At 54.6% G+C, this 15665-nt stretch overlaps 2 protein-coding genes across 2 annotated transcripts; one reads left to right on the top strand and one right to left on the bottom strand.

Moving 5' to 3' along the window:
• The first annotated feature begins 1146 nt into the window (after positions 1 to 1146).
• On the top strand, positions 1147 to 11025 carry FCHSD1 (FCH and double SH3 domains 1). Its single transcript, XM_004381166.2, has 20 exons — positions 1147 to 1180; positions 1400 to 1497; positions 2036 to 2081; positions 2481 to 2548; positions 2881 to 3016; positions 3103 to 3239; positions 3334 to 3397; positions 4286 to 4414; positions 4862 to 4984; positions 5160 to 5255; positions 5886 to 6011; positions 6413 to 6517; positions 6902 to 7063; positions 7689 to 7817; positions 7895 to 7978; positions 8153 to 8270; positions 8408 to 8628; positions 9799 to 9886; positions 10720 to 10775; positions 10911 to 11025. Exons 1-20 carry the CDS (start codon positions 1160 to 1162, stop codon positions 10974 to 10976), a joined length of 2073 nt encoding a protein of 690 aa, XP_004381223.1. The 5' UTR covers positions 1147 to 1159; the 3' UTR covers positions 10977 to 11025.
• A 385-nt stretch (positions 11026 to 11410) lies between these two features.
• On the bottom strand, positions 11411 to 15043 carry RELL2 (RELT like 2). Its single transcript, XM_004381123.1, has 8 exons — positions 14805 to 15043; positions 14135 to 14374; positions 13676 to 13741; positions 13527 to 13593; positions 12889 to 13074; positions 12222 to 12588; positions 12078 to 12111; positions 11411 to 11820 (listed from the first exon to the last, which is right to left on the bottom strand). The coding sequence occupies exons 2-7, from the start codon at positions 14316 to 14318 to the stop codon at positions 12079 to 12081; spliced, it is 903 nt and encodes a 300-aa protein (XP_004381180.1). The 5' UTR covers positions 14319 to 14374; positions 14805 to 15043; the 3' UTR covers positions 11411 to 11820; position 12078.
• Between the last annotated feature and the right edge of the window lie 622 nt (positions 15044 to 15665).

Genomic DNA, 15665 nt, shown 5'->3' with positions numbered 1-15665 from the left:
CCGTATGAATGATGTGTTGTGTGTGTGTGTGGGGGGGGTGGTGGTGGCAAAAGTAGAAGAAAGGAGACTAGATATTAGACCAGGAGACTGATAATAGGGGCTTGGACTAGGGTAGTAGCCTTGGAAATTGAGGGAAGTGGATCAACAGGAGACAGTTTTTGGAAATAGAACCTATAGGACTTGCTGATGCATGGAATGTGGGGGTAGGAGAAAGGCCACAATCAAGGCTGAACCCCTGGGTTTCTGACTTTCCCAACTGGATGGAGGGTGGTGCTATTTAATGTATTACCTGGGGGAGGTGACTGGGAGAGGAGCAGGTTGAAGGAGCTGTTTTAAAAGTTTGAGATGCCTATTAGATATACAAGTGGAGGTGTCAGCTGGCAGTTGGATATGTGTCTGGAGTTTGGGGCCAGAGATAACTGCTTCTTCCATGTTAGGGGTGCCTGAGCCAAGGGAAGGGGGGTGCAGATCCTCAGACAGCAGTGATGTATCTCAGAGATGGGGTACAGAGCCTAAAGAGCAAATCCTAAAAGGTGACGGGATTTCTGGGCCATATGCCCAGTCACTGGTATTTAGTTTTCGGCTGAGGCCTAGAATGTACCTGTCTTTTCTTCTGGGCTTGGTTCCTTCCCGGCTTCCAGGAGTCTTTCTCACCCCGCTCATGCTGGCTTTTCCAGTTCAGCAGGAATTGGGAAAAGGTCTCTGTCCAGCCCTGTCCGCTCTGTCAGACGCATCTTCGTTCAGGTGTCCAGTGACTCAGTTTCCCTGCTCACACATTAAGTTTCTGGCCATCCCTCACCTTCGCGCCATGACTTGCGATCTGCATATGTAAATGAGTGATTTGAAAGAAATAATTACGGGCTGAGTCAGGTGGCTTCACTAGAAATAGAACCCTGGCATCTTGACTCAGAAGCCGGACGTTCCCCCTACCACCCAGCCGACGCAGCGTCCATCCGGCGACAAGGACCCTTCCGGAGTATTTGCAGCAATAACAGAGATTTAGTTCCTCTGCTGCCCCCTTGCGCTTGCGAGCCCTGCGCGTAGCCGGACCAGGCGTGGGCGGGGCGAGGGCGAGAGGAGGCAGGTCAGGGGCGGGGCCTCGGCGTGGGCGGGGTTTCCTTGAGTTCCGGAGTCGAGTCTCTTCTGGGCCGGAGTGGAGATGCAGCCGCCGCCCCGGAAAGTGAGCTTGGCCTGAGAGTGGGGGCTCCTGGCGGGCTGGGGGAGTGGAGGGGACCAAGCAGGTACTGGGCCCGGAGTGGCAGACGGGGAGTGGGAAGGGATCAGGGCCCAACCTAGAAACAGCTCTGCCCCTCCTCGGCCCCGCCCCCTCACCTCTCCCTGCACGCAGTGTTCTTTCGGTCCCCGCGCTGGGGTCTTCATCCTCTCTTACCCTGCTCAGGTGAAGCCGGCCCAGGAGGTGAAACTTCGCTTCCTGGAGCAGCTAAGCATCCTTCAGACTCGGCAGCAGAGGGAAGTGGATCTGCTGGAGGACATCAGGTAGCCCAGACTCCCTACTCACACCTCCAGTCCCGCCGTCACGCGCTTGCCCCACCCACCCCAATATACATCTGCCGGGTAGAGGGGTAAAGAGCCTTCTAACCTGCTCATTCCCGGCCACACACACACACACACACACACACACACACACACACACACACACGGGCTCTTCCTCAAACCCTGTGACCCCACACCACACCTGTCACCCCCACAGTCAAGCTTAGGGCAGAGTCCCCTTTCCCTCTTCCAGACCTGTTGGAAGACTGGCGGGTCCCTATCAGAATCCTCACCTCCAAGTCCACAGATGATCCTCTGGGGTGGGGAGGATCTTGCTGGGGCTTTGAGCTATGAGGTGAGGTTGTCTGGGCTGCGGCTGCCCGAGGTGATCTCAAGGACTTTCTTCAGTTCCATTCCCTTCACGTGTAGTCACACTCTAGGCCTGGTTTCCCTCTTTCTCCTGCCCAGGCTAAGGAGAGGATTGAGGGCAGGAGAACAGCACCAAACAGTAACCCCCACAACCTGCCCCCAATCTCCACAGATCCTACAGCAAGCAGAGGGCAGCCATTGAACGCGAGTATGGGCAGGTATGAGACTCCTTTCTTTGAACCATCCCTTTATACGCACCACCAATGTCTCTCCACACATACCCCTATTCTGGTCAAGAGCAAATGCACTGAATCAGGCAGGCTTGTGTCAAACCCCTGCTGTGCTACTTATTAGCTGTGTGACCTTGGACAAATTACTTAACTTTCCTTGGCTTTGATTTCTTTTTCTGTAAAATGGGAATAATAATAGTAATAATATTGTACTTTCATGTATTGTTGTAAGGACTGAATAAGTTAATGCATGTAAAGTACTTAGCAAAGTGTGTGGCATATACTATCTTTCAATGAATAGTGTTATTATTATACACTGATTCTCTTTTCTCCCAATTGGGGAGGGTCTTTGAAAGGGAACTGAGTCTGTGATGGCTTTCCTACCAGGCACTCCAGAAACTAGCTGGGCCATTCCTGAAGAGGGAGGGTCACCGGAGCGGGGAGATGGACAGCAGGTAGGTACCATGGAGGGGGCTAAAGGGGCCAGCAAGGATGGGGAGTGCAGCCCCAGGAACCTTGTGGTGGGGGGTGGTGAGGGGAGAGGGCATGTGAGCCGAAGGTAGAGCTGACACAGCAGTGGAGAGGAGCTGACCTAGCAAGGACACTGTGGGTGGGGGCGGGGGGCATGAGTGAGCCCTGTGGCTGAGCTAATGGGCTGATCGATTGATGGGCTCCTAGACAAAGGGGGATGGGAAAGCACTCTGTCTCCCATGGTGTTGGTGGGGGTGGTCTCATGAAGCTTTAGAGTGCCCCCTCCTCAAAACAGACCTTCTCTGGGGAGGGGCAGGACAATGTTTGGTGCCTGGCGCTGTCTGCTGGATGCCACCATGGCTGGGGGCCAAGCCCGGCTTCAGGCATCAGACCGATACCGTGACCTGGCAGGGGGCACAGGGCGGAGTGCCAAGGAACAGGTGCTCAGGAAGGTATGGCTCAGTGGATGGGGTGAAGGGAAGGCTGGCTTAGGGCTGGACGTGGTCTGGGTCAGGACTTGGTGTGTCCCTACTGCTAGGGGACGGAGAACCTCCAGAGAGCGCAGGCTGAGGTGCTACAGTCTGTCCGGGAGCTGAGCCGAAGTCGGAAGCTGTATGGGCAGCGGGAACGTGTGTGGGCTTTGGCACAGGAGAAGGCAGCTGATGTCCAGGCCAGGTAGGGATTCAGGAAGGCTGGGGAGTGTGTGGTGGGGTGGAGCCAAGGCACCACAGCTGGGCCTGACCCCGTCTTCTCTTCCTTGCCTGCTCAGGCTGAACCGAAGTGACCATGGGATCTTCCACACTCGGACCAGTCTCCAGAAACTCAGCACCAAGGTTGGGAGCAGGGAGGGGGATGAGGGCATGAGTGGGAGCAGGAAAGAGGGTGGACAGAGTCTAGTGGTTTGGAACCCAGAGGCATAAATCCGAGAGACTAGGTTTGAATCTAGGCTCCCCTACTTCCTAGGTGGGTGACCTTGGTTAAATTACTTGATCATTCTGAGCCTCATTTTTGTCTATAAAATGGAAATAGTATCTTTTTTTATCTGTTCTTTTAATATGCATTATTGAGGATCTCCTATGTACTAGATACTGGTTGTTGTAAACACTGAGGATACAGTGGAGGACACTACCAATGGAATGTCTGCCATCAGGAAACCGACAGCCTGGTTGGAGGAGACAGATAGTAAATAAATAAATTAGGTTAAGTCAAAAAGATGCTCTGATTAAAGGGTGACAGGGTAGGGGTATAATTTAGAGGGAAAGCCTATTTGAATATGTGGCCTGAGTATCAAGGAGCCAGCCATGCAAATATCTAGGGGAAGAACATTCTAGGCAGAGGAAATGGTGAATGCAAAGCTGGAGGTGGGAATAACTTTGTAAGTTCAGGGAACTGAGAGAAGGCCAGTGGGACAAAGCACTGGAGCAAGGGGATAAGCACTGTGAAAAGAGGTCAGAGAGGATACAGGGGCCAGCTTATGTTGGACCTGGTAGACCATGAATTTTATTTTAAGTGTATGCAGCTTGAATTTTATTTAAAATATATGCAGAAGCCACTAGAGGATTTTTAACAGGAGTTCTAAGTATGTGAAATTTTTAGTGTAGTGCTGGGTAGTAATAAACATTTAATAATGTGAAGATCCATCTGGATCCGGGTTCTGAGCTGGCCTTGGAAGGACCCCCAGGGTCCAGGGCTCCCTGCCAACACCTGTTTCCTATTCCCAGCTGTCCGCCCAGTCTGTCCAGTACTCCCAGCAGCTGAGAGCAGCCCGCAATGAGTACCTGCTCAACTTGGTGGCCACCAACGCCCACCTTGACCACTACTACCAGGGGGAACTGCCCGCCCTGCTCAAGGCCAGTCCCAGTCCAGATGCCCTTCATGGGGAGGGAAGGGAAAGCCTCATCCTGTTTCCCACTCCCCATGAGGCTGGGTGGTTCCAGGGACCTAGCTTGTATGGAGTAGTTAGAAGATACATTCCTGGTTCTTCTTCTAGCTGGCTGCATGACATCGTGCAAAATACTTAATCCCTCTGAACCCCAGTTTCCTCATCAGGGATAACCCCTGCTCTGCCTTATAAGACTGTAATGGGGCTCAAAGGAGTAATGGATGTGAAAGTGGTTTTAAAACTGATAAGTGCAGTACACACGTGAGTGCCTATTATTAGAAGCAACAGTAATGCCTCACTCCTTCCCTTCTTCCCATACCTTATGCCCATCACCCATCCAAACCTGGACTGAGAGCCTGCTGTGCAACAGAAGCCTAGGGGAAGGGTGGTATCAGTATCCTGGGGTTCTTTCCAGGTCCTGGTCAGTGAGCTGTTGGAACACTTGAGAGACCCCCTGACCTTACTAAGCCGCACTGAGATGGAAGCTGCCGAGATGGCCCTAGAGCACGCCCGCCAAGGGGGGCAGGCAACCTCCCAGGTGAGGGCTGTGCCCTGTAAGAGCTGCCCAGAGATCTTCTTTTCCCTTCTCTCCCAATATAGACCAACCTTATGCATTTCTGCCCCTTTCCTTCTCACCTTGTCCTCTTTCTTCCAAGAGGGGCTGGGGACAGGATTGGAGAGAGAGCCAGTGAAAACTGTTTTCCAACCCCCAGGTAAGCTGGGAGCAGGATCTGAAGCTCTTTCTTCAGGAGCCTGGCGTATTTTCCCCCACCCCACCTCAGCAGTTTCAGCCAGCAGGGACTGATCAGGTGAGACCACTCTGCTTGGTGGACCAGGCCAAATGTGCTTTAGGCCTCCTCCTCTATTACTGTTGTTCTGGTATTAACTTAAAAACCATTTGCCATTGAGTCAATGCCTACTCATGGTGACTCCATGTGTGTCAGAGTAGAATTGTGTTCCATAGGATTTTCAGAAGCTGATTTTTCAGATGTAGTTTGCCAGACCTTTCTTCCGAGGCACCTCTGGGTAGACTTGAACCACCAACCTTTCAGTTAGCAACCAACCGTGTTAACCGTTTGTACCAACCAGGGACTCTGGTATTCACTTAGCGACCATTAAATCTTGGAAAGGGGGTTTCAGAGCTCCAGTTCACCTTCCTCCCACCAGGAGCATATATTAACACCCCTCATTTCCACCTTTCAGTCACTTCACTGCACTTGTCCTCTTCATTCCACTTCTATCCCTCAACCCACTTCTGGCACTCTGTGTGCCTGTGTGTCCACACAAATGCACACCTGGGTTCACAGACAGGCGCATGTGTCCCCACCTTTTTGTGCCCTGGAAGCCAGGACAGAGAGAGGAAAAGGAGGGAACTGGAGAGAAGAGAAGTGGAGAAGGAGTGGAATCAGATCCTCCTCACAGTCCCGTGTTCCATTCAGGTGTGTGCTCTGGAGCTGGAGGGGGGAGCAGGAGGCGTGGCTGGGGTGAGTGGCCTGGAGAAAGAGGTCCAGCGCTGGACAAGCAGAGCTGCCCGCGATTACAAGATCCAGAACCACGGGCATCGGGTGAGGTGGAGGGTGCTGGTGTTTGGGTGGGCAAGAAGACCTGGGAGAAGGGATCCTGGAGTCATTGGGGGTATCTTGGGACTGCAGGCAGGAGGGGATGGTACGGTATTTTAAGCCAACAGTATGGCACAGTGGTTAAGATCACAGCTTTTGGTGCTAGACAGACCTGGGTTTAAATCCAAGCCCTGTTGTTTCCTACTTTTGTAACCCAAGGTAAGGGGTGACTTAACCTCTCAGGACCTCAGTTTCTTTGTCAGTACAGTACAGTTATTTATAGCACTCACCTTATAGAGAAGATTAAATGATGTAATGCATATCACGCAACTAGCAAAGTGCCAGGCCCATAGTAAACCATGCTTCACAGTATCTCCATCCACCTCATCCTCTGTTTTCCCAACCAGGTGCTGCAGCGGCTGGAGCAGAGGCGGCAGCAGGCTTCAGAGCGGGAGGCTCCAGGCATAGAACAGCGGCTGCAGGAAGTGAGGGAGAGCATCCGGAGGGCACAGGTGAGGCACAGCCCAAGGGTTAGGGCCACTGAGATCCCACCTCCTTAGGCAATGCCAACCCCCCCCATTCCTTTCCAGTCTATTTTTGTACATGTGAGCAAAGACTGATAGACACTTGAATGCTTACTATATGCACGGGAGCAGGTCGCCAGATTTCTCCAGCAGAGTGGATGGTGGGTTAGGATCACTGACCTTTCAGTTAGCCCCTGAGCGCTTAACCATTAGGCAACCAGGGCTCTTCCCACCCCCCTCCACCTCCATTCTTTATCTGATGGCAGGGAGGTGGGAGGTAAAGGATAGGTATAGCTGGTGAGGTTCCACTCACCTCCCAGAGGCAGGCCCAATCAGACCGTGGCCTTGACTGACTCCTATTCCCCATGCCAGGTGAGCCAGGTGAAGGGGGCTGCCCGGCTGGCTCTGCTGCAGGGGGCTGGCCTGGACGTGCAGTGCTGGCTGAAGCCAGCCATGACCCAGGCCCAGGACGAAGTGGAGCAGGAGCGACGGCTCAGTGAGGCCCGGCTCTCCCAGAGGGACCTCTCCCCCACAGTGAGTTCCCACTTCTCCCTACCCATAAACACACAGGAGGGTAAAACTCCCCAGTGGGAGGCAGACCCTATAACATGGGGTCACAATAGTACCTAACTCAGAGGGTTCTTGTAGTCTTAAATGAAACCAGTCAAATACAATGCTTTGCACAGTTTCTGGTATAGCGAGTCCTAATAAACTTTTATTATAAGTACAGCATGGTGGTTAAGAACTAAGGTTCTGGAGGCAGACTATAAGTGGTTTAAACACTAGCTGTTCCACTTACTAGCTGTGTGATCTTGGAAAGTGACTTAACCTTTCTGAGCCTCAGTTTCCTCAAAAGTAAAATAAGGTTAATAGTTGTGCAAAATAACACTGGGTTGTTAGGAAGATAATTGAGACAACATACACAAGATACTTTACATTGAGCCTGGCACGTGATGCGCACTCAACTACTGTAACTGTTAATATTTTTAGTATTGGGCTTCTCTATGGTGATATTCCTTGTAATACATAGTGAACAGATGGGCGGCGCTACTTTGGAGGAACATCCAATGTCCTTTAGGGGTAGGGTGGAGGAGTAAGAGATACAGCTAACACTTGAGAGTGAAACGTAGGATTATGTCTGTTCTCTGCCCTCCTCCAGGCTGAAGATGCTGAGCTCTCTGACTTTGAGGAATGTGAGGAGGCAGGGGAGCTCTTTGAGGAGCCTGCCCCCACCGCCCTGACCACCAGACCCCTCCCTTGCTCCGCACATGTGGTGTTTGGCTATCAGGTGTGAATAGGAATGGGGACCTCAGAGGGTAGGGGTGGGAGACAGCCAACCCCTGACTCTTTCCTTGTGGGGCCCAGGCTGGGCGTGAGGATGAGTTGACCATCAAGGAAGGCGAGTGGCTGGAGATCATAGAGGAGGGAGATGCTGACGAATGGGTCAAGGTGGGTATGGGGCCCAGGGCTCTGAGCCTGGGGCGGGGGCAGTGGAAGGAACTTCTCTGTGGTCCCCAAGGACCCAGCCAGGCCTGGGCCCAGCTAAAAGCCTGAGTAGAGGCGGGCCAAGGCCATGGACTGCTGAGGCAAGTCTGATATCTGTCCACATTGTTGAGTGAGCAGGCTCGGAACCAGCATGGTGAGGTAGGCTTCGTCCCTGAGCGGTACCTCAACTTCCCGGACCTCTCCCTCCCTGAGAGGGGCCATGACAGCAACAACCCCTCGGGAGCAGAGCCCACAGGTAAAAAATGGAAATTCTGTGTCAGGGGATCCTGGGTATGGAGAAGAGTTCCTGGGTGGTCATGGTTCTGGGGTGTCATGGTCCTGGGGTACCACCACCCACCTCTTCCCTTCATCATCTCTCCTGGGCTTCTGCAGCCTTCCTGGCCCGTGCCCTGTACAGCTACACAGGACAGAGTGCAGAGGAGCTGAGCTTCCCTGAGGGGGCGCTCATTCGTTTGCTGCCCCGGGCCCAGGATGGAGTAGATGATGGCTTCTGGCGGGGAGAATTTGGGGGCCATGTTGGGGTCTTCCCCTCCCTGCTGGTGGAGGAGCTGCTTGGCCCCCTAGGACCCCCTGAGCCCTCAGACCCTGAACAGGTAAGGCTTCCTTCTCCCCTGGGTCTCCAGGCACCTCTGGGTTGACCCACCCACCGCAGTAGGCCCATATTCATCTTAATATTGCCTCCCCAAGTTTACCTCCTATGTAGCTTGGGCCTCCTCATCTCCTTTTGCTAGGCACAGAAAAGGGAAACCAAGGCAGTCTGGCATAGCAGTTCAGAGCTCTAGCTTTAGTGCTGCAGAAATCTGAGTTCAAATCCTTACTGTGTGACCTTGGCCAGTAATTTAACCTCTCTGATCTTGTTGCTTCACATATGAAATGGGGATGGTAATACCTGATTCAGCAGGCTCATTATTGTGATTGGAGCTAGTGGAAGTAAAGCTCTTAGTGCAGTGGCACAAAGGAGGTGCTTTAATATACGGTACCTATTGTTAGAATAAAGGAGCCCTGGTGGCACAGTGGTTAAAGCGATTGACTGCTAACCGAAAGGTCAGTGGTTTGAAACCACCAGTGGTCTGGGGGGAGAAAGATGTGGCAGTCTGCTTCTGCAGAGATTTACAGCCTTGGAAATCCTATCTAGTTGCTATGAGTCAGAATTGACTTGATGGCAGTGGGTTTCGTTTTGGAATTGTTATAATAATAAAGGAGCCCTGGTGGTGCAGTGGTTAAGTGCGCTGCTGCTAACTTAAAGGTTGTCGGTCTGAACCCACCAACTGCTCTGCGGGAGAAAGATGTGGCAGTCTGCTTCCGTGTAAGATTACAGCCTTGGAAACCCCATGAGGCAGTTCTACTGTGTCCTGTAGGGTTGCTGTGCGTTGGAATTGACTCGACAGCAGTGGTTTATTGTTATAATACAGCAAGAAGAGTATAGGTGTGGGAGTCAGGAGACCCAGGTTGTAGCCAGGAATCTGCTAACTGGCCCTGTGATCTTAGATGACTTAACCTCTCTGTGTCTCATCTCTAAAATAGAAATAAAATGCCCGCCTCATAAGGTGGCAATAAGGATTGAGTGAATTAATGTATGTGGAATGCTCAATACGTATCAATTACTGAAATATGTATTAGCTATGACCCCCACCCAGATACAAGCATTTGGCCACTCCCTGTATTGAGGAGTGATGGGACAGGAATTGAAAGTAGGATGAGAGAGAAAGCTGGCGAAACCTTCTGACATCCCAGGAATAACTCTGTGCCCACTCTACCCCCAGACGCTGCCATCCCCTTCTCCTCCAAGCTTCTCCCCTCCTGTGCCCACCTCTGCCTTGGATGGGCCCCCTGTACCCATCATGCCTGGGGGTGAGTTAAGGGAATGGGGGGCCCTGGGAGGGTGAGAAACGGGAAGGAGGAAGCTTGGGACTCTTTCCTCCTAGGTCAAGCTCTGCTCCTCTGCCTGTCCTCAGGCACCTCCACTTCAGGCCCACCACAGCAAGATGAAAGAGCTTGGGCTTTGAAGACAGGCCCACTGATTCAAAGCCTGTTCTGTCACTCCCTAGTGTGTGATTTGGGGTGGGATGTTTAACCTGTCTGGGCCTCAGTTTATTTGTTTTATAAAGTGAGGTGCCGACCTCATTGAGTTGTTGTGAGGGTTAAAAAAGATGTCTGTGAGTACACAGCATTGTGCCTGGCGCATGATAAGCACACAAGTAGCTGTTTTATCCCATTTAGCTCTTAGTGTTCTTGAATCCTGCAAACACCTTGGTTTGTGTCCTCACTTTCCCCCTTGGAATGCCCATCTTTTCTGAAACTTTCTGGTACTTCCCCCTTCTCCACAGAGTCTCCCCCAAGCATTTTTTTGCCCCACCTTCTCCAGCACCCCTAGTTCATGTGGAATGATTTAGTACTCAGTCATTTGTTGTGTTTGTTGATGTTTCATGTACTGGGTTCTTGGCAGCCCTTGAGGGTGGGGGTGCTGTATCCTGCCTCCTCATCTCTAGTACCTTGAGCGGGGCTGATTATACGGCAGGGTGCCATTGTTTGTTGAGGATGGATGGACTGATGATTTTATAGCAAAGGTTGGTGGCTATTCATTAATTCAACAAATATTTATAGAGTGCCACTGGCCTAAGTGCTGGAGATATAGCAGAGAACAAAACAAAGACTGAAGACTGACTTGAGTTTCTTATTTCCAGACCAACTCCCGGACTGCGCTGGGCCCCTGGACCTGATGGCACCTCGAATCAGGCCGGTAAGGGCCCTTGCCCTGGAGGAGACTATGTGGAGTGGGGTCATTCCAACTTGTCCTATTTTGTTCAGGGCTGAGAGAATGGACCGGTATTCCCAAGAAAGTACTTTGGAGCACTGACTGTGTGTTCCCCTACAGATGCGTCCACCACCTCCTCCGCCGGCTAAAGCCCCAGATCCTGGCCACCCAGAGCCCCTCGCCTGAGAGCCAGAGGGATCAATATCCCTCAGTGATGCTGCTGCCCCATCCCCATGCTGTCAGAGACTGCTCCCTCAGTGATCCTGTGCACCACAGCCAAAAGCTGCAATCTCTCCCATTTTCACTTTCCCCCATTTCTGGGGCTGGAACCCACTCCTTTTCCTCCATTCCCTTCTGCAAACTCTAGGGCTGGAACTACCCCTTTCTGTTCCACCACCACCCCATCTCTAGGGCTGGAATCCCTTCTGTCCCAATCCGGAAATCTCTGGGGCTGAAACCCACTCCTACTCCAAGTCTCGAATGGCTCCGCCCATCTCTGTGTCCACCCTGGCTCTGTGCCCCACCCTACTCTGGATGTCAGGGCCATAGGGGCTGGGGGCAGGGTCAGAGACAGGCCTTGGGAATCAAAAGGAGCTGGAGCCAGTATGCAAAAGCAGCTGTAATGGTCTGAGCGGATTTATTGACAGTGGTGAATAAAGGGCAGGAAGCCCAAGCCAAGGCCTGGGCCTCTTGCACCAAGAGGGCAGGGGGCCTAAGGTGCTATTGCTTTAAGGGCCCACCAAAGGCAGGGGCCTGCTCCCAGCTGCCACGCTCTAGCATATGGAGTGAGGTGTTGAGGAAGGCAGGTCAGGTGGCCTGTTGGCAGGCAATGGAATGGGAAGAGATTGAGGGGTATGTTATGGGGTATGTCTCCTGAGGTCCCCCAGCTTGAGACCGTGCAACTCCAGGTAGAAGTAAGGCTGGTCCCTCAGCTAGGGGCAGTTCTGCCCAGTGGGGAGGAGGGGCTTCATGCCCACCCGCCCCTGGCTTTGCCAGCTGGTAGTCCGTTCAGCAGCCGCGAAGAATGAGGCTTGGAAGAGAGGGAGGGTAACAATGTTGCCTCCTATTTAAGCTCTGTCCCAGCTTTTTCCTGGTAGCACAGTACCCCTTCACTTCCAGGTTCCAGAGTCTACCCCGTGGAGCACACGCCCACTCCCTACCACCAAACCAAGGAATTTGTAGCAAAGGCTAAAGCCTGCAGTTCACCCTGGGGGTTCAGGGAGCTGATGGGCTTGATTAGGCGGTGGGAAGACAAGCTTCCCTGCCTTGGGGCTCAGGCAGACTCACCTCACACATCCCCTGCTCCCCGTGGTGGGGACACCTGAGAGAAAGGGGAGGGGTCAACAGTGGAAAAATAGGAGTCCCCAGAGTAGGGGACAATAAGAGCTCAGCCTACTACGTCCCACTGCAGTCCTGGCCATATCTTCATACCTGGTGATCTGAGGTGTCCAGTTTGGTTGGCTGTACATTTGCATGTTGACTGTGCAGCCCCGGGCTTGGACCCCTGCCTCTGGCCCCCAGCACCTGCTCTACAGAGGCTCCAGGGTTCCCCTCAAGTACACAAGGGACTATGCTGCTGTCCCTGAGTCCTCCATTCTCCACTGGGGGGCTGGCTAGGACCTGGGGCTGTGGCCTGTCAGAGGGCAGCCTATCCATGGCAGCCCTGGGCTGCCCTCCTCCAGACCCCTGACTGCCCCCTGGGTCCTGCCCCCCACTAGAGCCCCAGCTCCTATCTGTGGGGGAGCCATCACGATGCTCATGCAGCCCATGGCGTTTCTCAATGTGTGTCACCCGAAACCTGGGAGGGGAGGGAACACTGGGGGTTAGGACCACAACTCAGAGGTTTCTCGCCTTCCCCTCCAATCAGGGACATCCTGGGTGTGATAGCCACTTCCCTCTGGCCTGGGCAGGGGAGGCCTCAGACTGTGGAGTATATTGTGCAGCCTGACTCCTGCTGCAGTGCCCAGTCCAGGAGGAAAGACCCAAAGCCCTTTGGGGGTCCTGCATGGAGTCCCACCAGGCCCACCTTTAGAGTTAGATGCCTGATCCCTGGAGCTCCCACCTGTACCTCCCTTTCCCTGGAGCACTCTGTCCCCACCTGCCCACTGAGAACACGGTGGTCTCCCCAGGCCGGGGGCGGCTCTTTCCTTCCTTGGAGCGGCCCTGACAAACAAGCGGGGGCCTCTTGCTGCGGCTGCAATGGATGCAAGGGGCTGCAGAGCCCAGATGCACTGTGTGATGGTGGGAGGGGGCTCCATCTTGCAGGCTGGAGGTGGCATCCACGCTGGACAGTAGGAAGGAGAGCAAGGGTGACATTCCCATCTCCCTTCCTGTTCTGTTTCCCCGTTCTTTTAGCATGCTCCTTAAACCCCCCGATACCCCACTTTCCCAAGACCCCAAAATTCTTCTCTTGTCTTTGTCTAATAAACTCAATATTAAGATGTCAGTGACCATGTGTTCTCCCTCCCAGGAGTGTTTACCAAAAAGAGAATAATGCTTAACCCAAAGGAGTGGCACTAAGGGTGAATGTTAGGCTTGATGATATCCAGATGGGAGAGATGGTTTGAAGGACTCCAGATTTCTGCAAAACTACTTTCTTCCTATAGGTGAGGCAGCCTTCCCATCCACCCCCCCACCCCCACAGACTTGCAGGGAGACTGGGAGAGGGTTGTGCTGGAGGAGAGTACTCTCCAAGGCGAGTGAAGCCATGGTGGACCTTACTTGCACGCAACTCACCTGGACAGCTGCACTGTCCCTTCTCCTTCACTGTCCCCCAGCATCTCCTTCAAGGCCTCAGCATTGGCTGAGGGGAGAAGGAAAAGATGGAGTTAGTGGAGGTCAGGGCAAGAGAAGGAGGGGTGGGCAAGGAGCCAGCCTATACCCACCTTCATTTTGGATGATGCAGCGAACAATCCTCTCTACTGTGTCCTCATTCATGTCATCCTCCTCAGCTGAAGGATGAAAGAGGTTGGCAAGGAAGGGGGAAATGAATCACTTAGTGGGGTGGGGGTGGGGGGCATTACCTGGTGGCTCCTGTGGCTTACTGCTCAAGATATACCCCTTTATCTATTTGCTATCATGCTGGACTTTAGCATTTTAGTGGCCAGGGCAGGGAAGATGGGGAAGTCAATGGGAGCCAGAGTCCTTCCTGCCCATGTTGCCTCCTCTAGTCGTGCCTTCAGGGTGGTTTCACCCCACTTGCTGACTCAAGGAAGCATCACTAGGCCTCCTGCAGGCTTGACTGGGATCGGACCTAGGTCTGTTGGCCAGGGAGCAGAAAAAGGTGTGGGGAGAGGGGTAAGAGAGAAAGGTGACTGAGCCAAGGTTCCAGGCTCCTGACTCACGGGGCTGGAGCTGGGCGTCGTCAGGCTCCGAGCCCCTCGATGTGCGGCAGCGGTAGCCCTTCTTCTTGAGCACGTGGCAAATCATGAAGCCTACGAGGCCCATGAGGAAGAAGACCAGCACAAGCAGGAAGAGCATGTATAGCTCATGCTGGGGCGGCTCCAGGTCAGGCTGTGGTTCCGACATGAGGCCCTGGGGGGCGAGCACGTGCCAGGGCGCCTCCTGGGGGGAGGGGGCTGCAGCTGGGGATGAGGGGGAGGGGTAGGAATGCCATCCTCAGGATCTCAAACTGGCAAGCCTCAGAGGTCCGGCCCCACCTACTACCCAACCAGGGAGCTGTCCGGGCCAGGGGTGCTGGTCCGCCGAGAGCGGCCGGGGCGCGGAGCCAGACCGCAGTTGCGCAAGTCTTCCAAGACCCTGGTCTCGCTTCCCCGACGCCCGGAGCTTTCCCCTTTCCAGCTCGTCCCAGCTCTTCCGACCCTCCCAAGGACACTGCAGCACAAGATGGGACGGAATTCTCCGGCGGCGGGCGCAGGAGTCGCGTCTGAGTCAGCGTCCGCACCTCCTCCGCACCGGCCTGGGCGAGGCCTCTGCAGCCCCCTCCCCTGCATTCCATCCCGCACCCTCCCTTTTCCGACTCCTTCCACCCTGACCACCTGGCCCACCCAGTACCGGTGGTTCGGTTCTGGCTCCTGCTCGGGTTTCGGCTCCAGGGGCGTCCTAGTCCGGCTCAGGGCCCCCGACGGCCTCCCGGCGCTCATCCCTTGCTTCCTCCCCCTCCCCCTTCGCCGCCTCACCGGCTCCGGGCTGCGGCTGCGGCTACCGGTGCCGCGGCAGGCGGGGGAGGGAAGGATGGAGAGGGATGAGGGCTGGCTGGGAGCGGCAGGAGGCTCCAGACAACTCCGGCCCTGAGAAGGAAAGGTGGTGGGATGCACCGCCGCAGCCGCCCCTGGGTTGCCAAATGCCTTCGTCCGCCGCCGGCCCGGGACCAGGGGGCGGAGCGCAGGTGTGCGGAGCGGAGAGCGTGAGCTGTGCGCGCGTGACTGCGCTGGCCCCACTCCGGGGGAAGTGCGGCGCTGTCTGGGTCCGGGTGAGGCGGACGGGCAGTCTGGCCCGGCCGGGATGCTCCCCACTGGTCTATCCCGCACACCTGGAGAGGCTCTTGCCCACAGATGCCCTAGCCTGGCGGATAGCCAGGGATCTCTCCAGCGGGCAGCTAGAAACCCGTTTTCTGCACCCGAGCGTGGCGGCGTGGCCGGTTCTCCGGGGCGTCCTAGCGAGACGGGCGCGGAGACCACGGCCGCACTCCCTTTTAGGGCAAGAGGCTGCACGGATGGCTCAGTTTCCCAAGGATTTGGCCTCCGCCCAGAAGGAGATGACCCTTCCGCGCTAGAAGCGACAACAGTCGTCCCGCACTCTAGCCGGGACGCTGACACCCAACAGCCCAGAAGGGGGGCCGAGCCAGAGAAGGGACAGAATCCCGCAGGGGCCGTGACCGGGGCGTGGTCTCGCAGAGGCGGGGCCTGGGCCTCC

Source organism: Trichechus manatus, unplaced genomic scaffold (assembly GCF_000243295.1).
Source record: "Trichechus manatus latirostris isolate Lorelei unplaced genomic scaffold, TriManLat1.0 scaffold00080, whole genome shotgun sequence".
Taxonomy (NCBI): domain Eukaryota; kingdom Metazoa; phylum Chordata; class Mammalia; order Sirenia; family Trichechidae; genus Trichechus; species Trichechus manatus.
The sequence above is the reverse complement of the archived record's forward strand: the minus strand, read 5'-3'. Positions and strand labels throughout refer to the sequence as shown.

Bases quoted from the DNA above. Each gene is read 5' to 3' on its own strand.
- RELL2 (XM_004381123.1), bottom strand. From the start codon at position 14,318: ATGTCGGAACCACAGCCTGACCTGGAGCCGCCCCAGCATGAGCTATAC. The intron at 13,742-14,134 runs GTGAGTCAGGAG...TTCATCCTTCAG, and splicing joins CGACGCCCAGCTCCAGCCCC to CTGAGGAGGATGACATGAAT. The intron at 12,589-12,888 runs GTGGGGACAGAG...CTCCCCTCCCAG, and splicing joins ACCGTGTTCTCAGTGGGCAG to GTTTCGGGTGACACACATTG.
- FCHSD1 (XM_004381166.2), top strand. From the start codon at position 1,160: ATGCAGCCGCCGCCCCGGAAA. The intron at 3,398-4,285 runs GTTGGGAGCAGG...TCCTATTCCCAG, and splicing joins TCCAGAAACTCAGCACCAAG to CTGTCCGCCCAGTCTGTCCA. The intron at 8,629-9,798 runs GTAAGGCTTCCT...CTCTACCCCCAG, and splicing joins AGCCCTCAGACCCTGAACAG to ACGCTGCCATCCCCTTCTCC.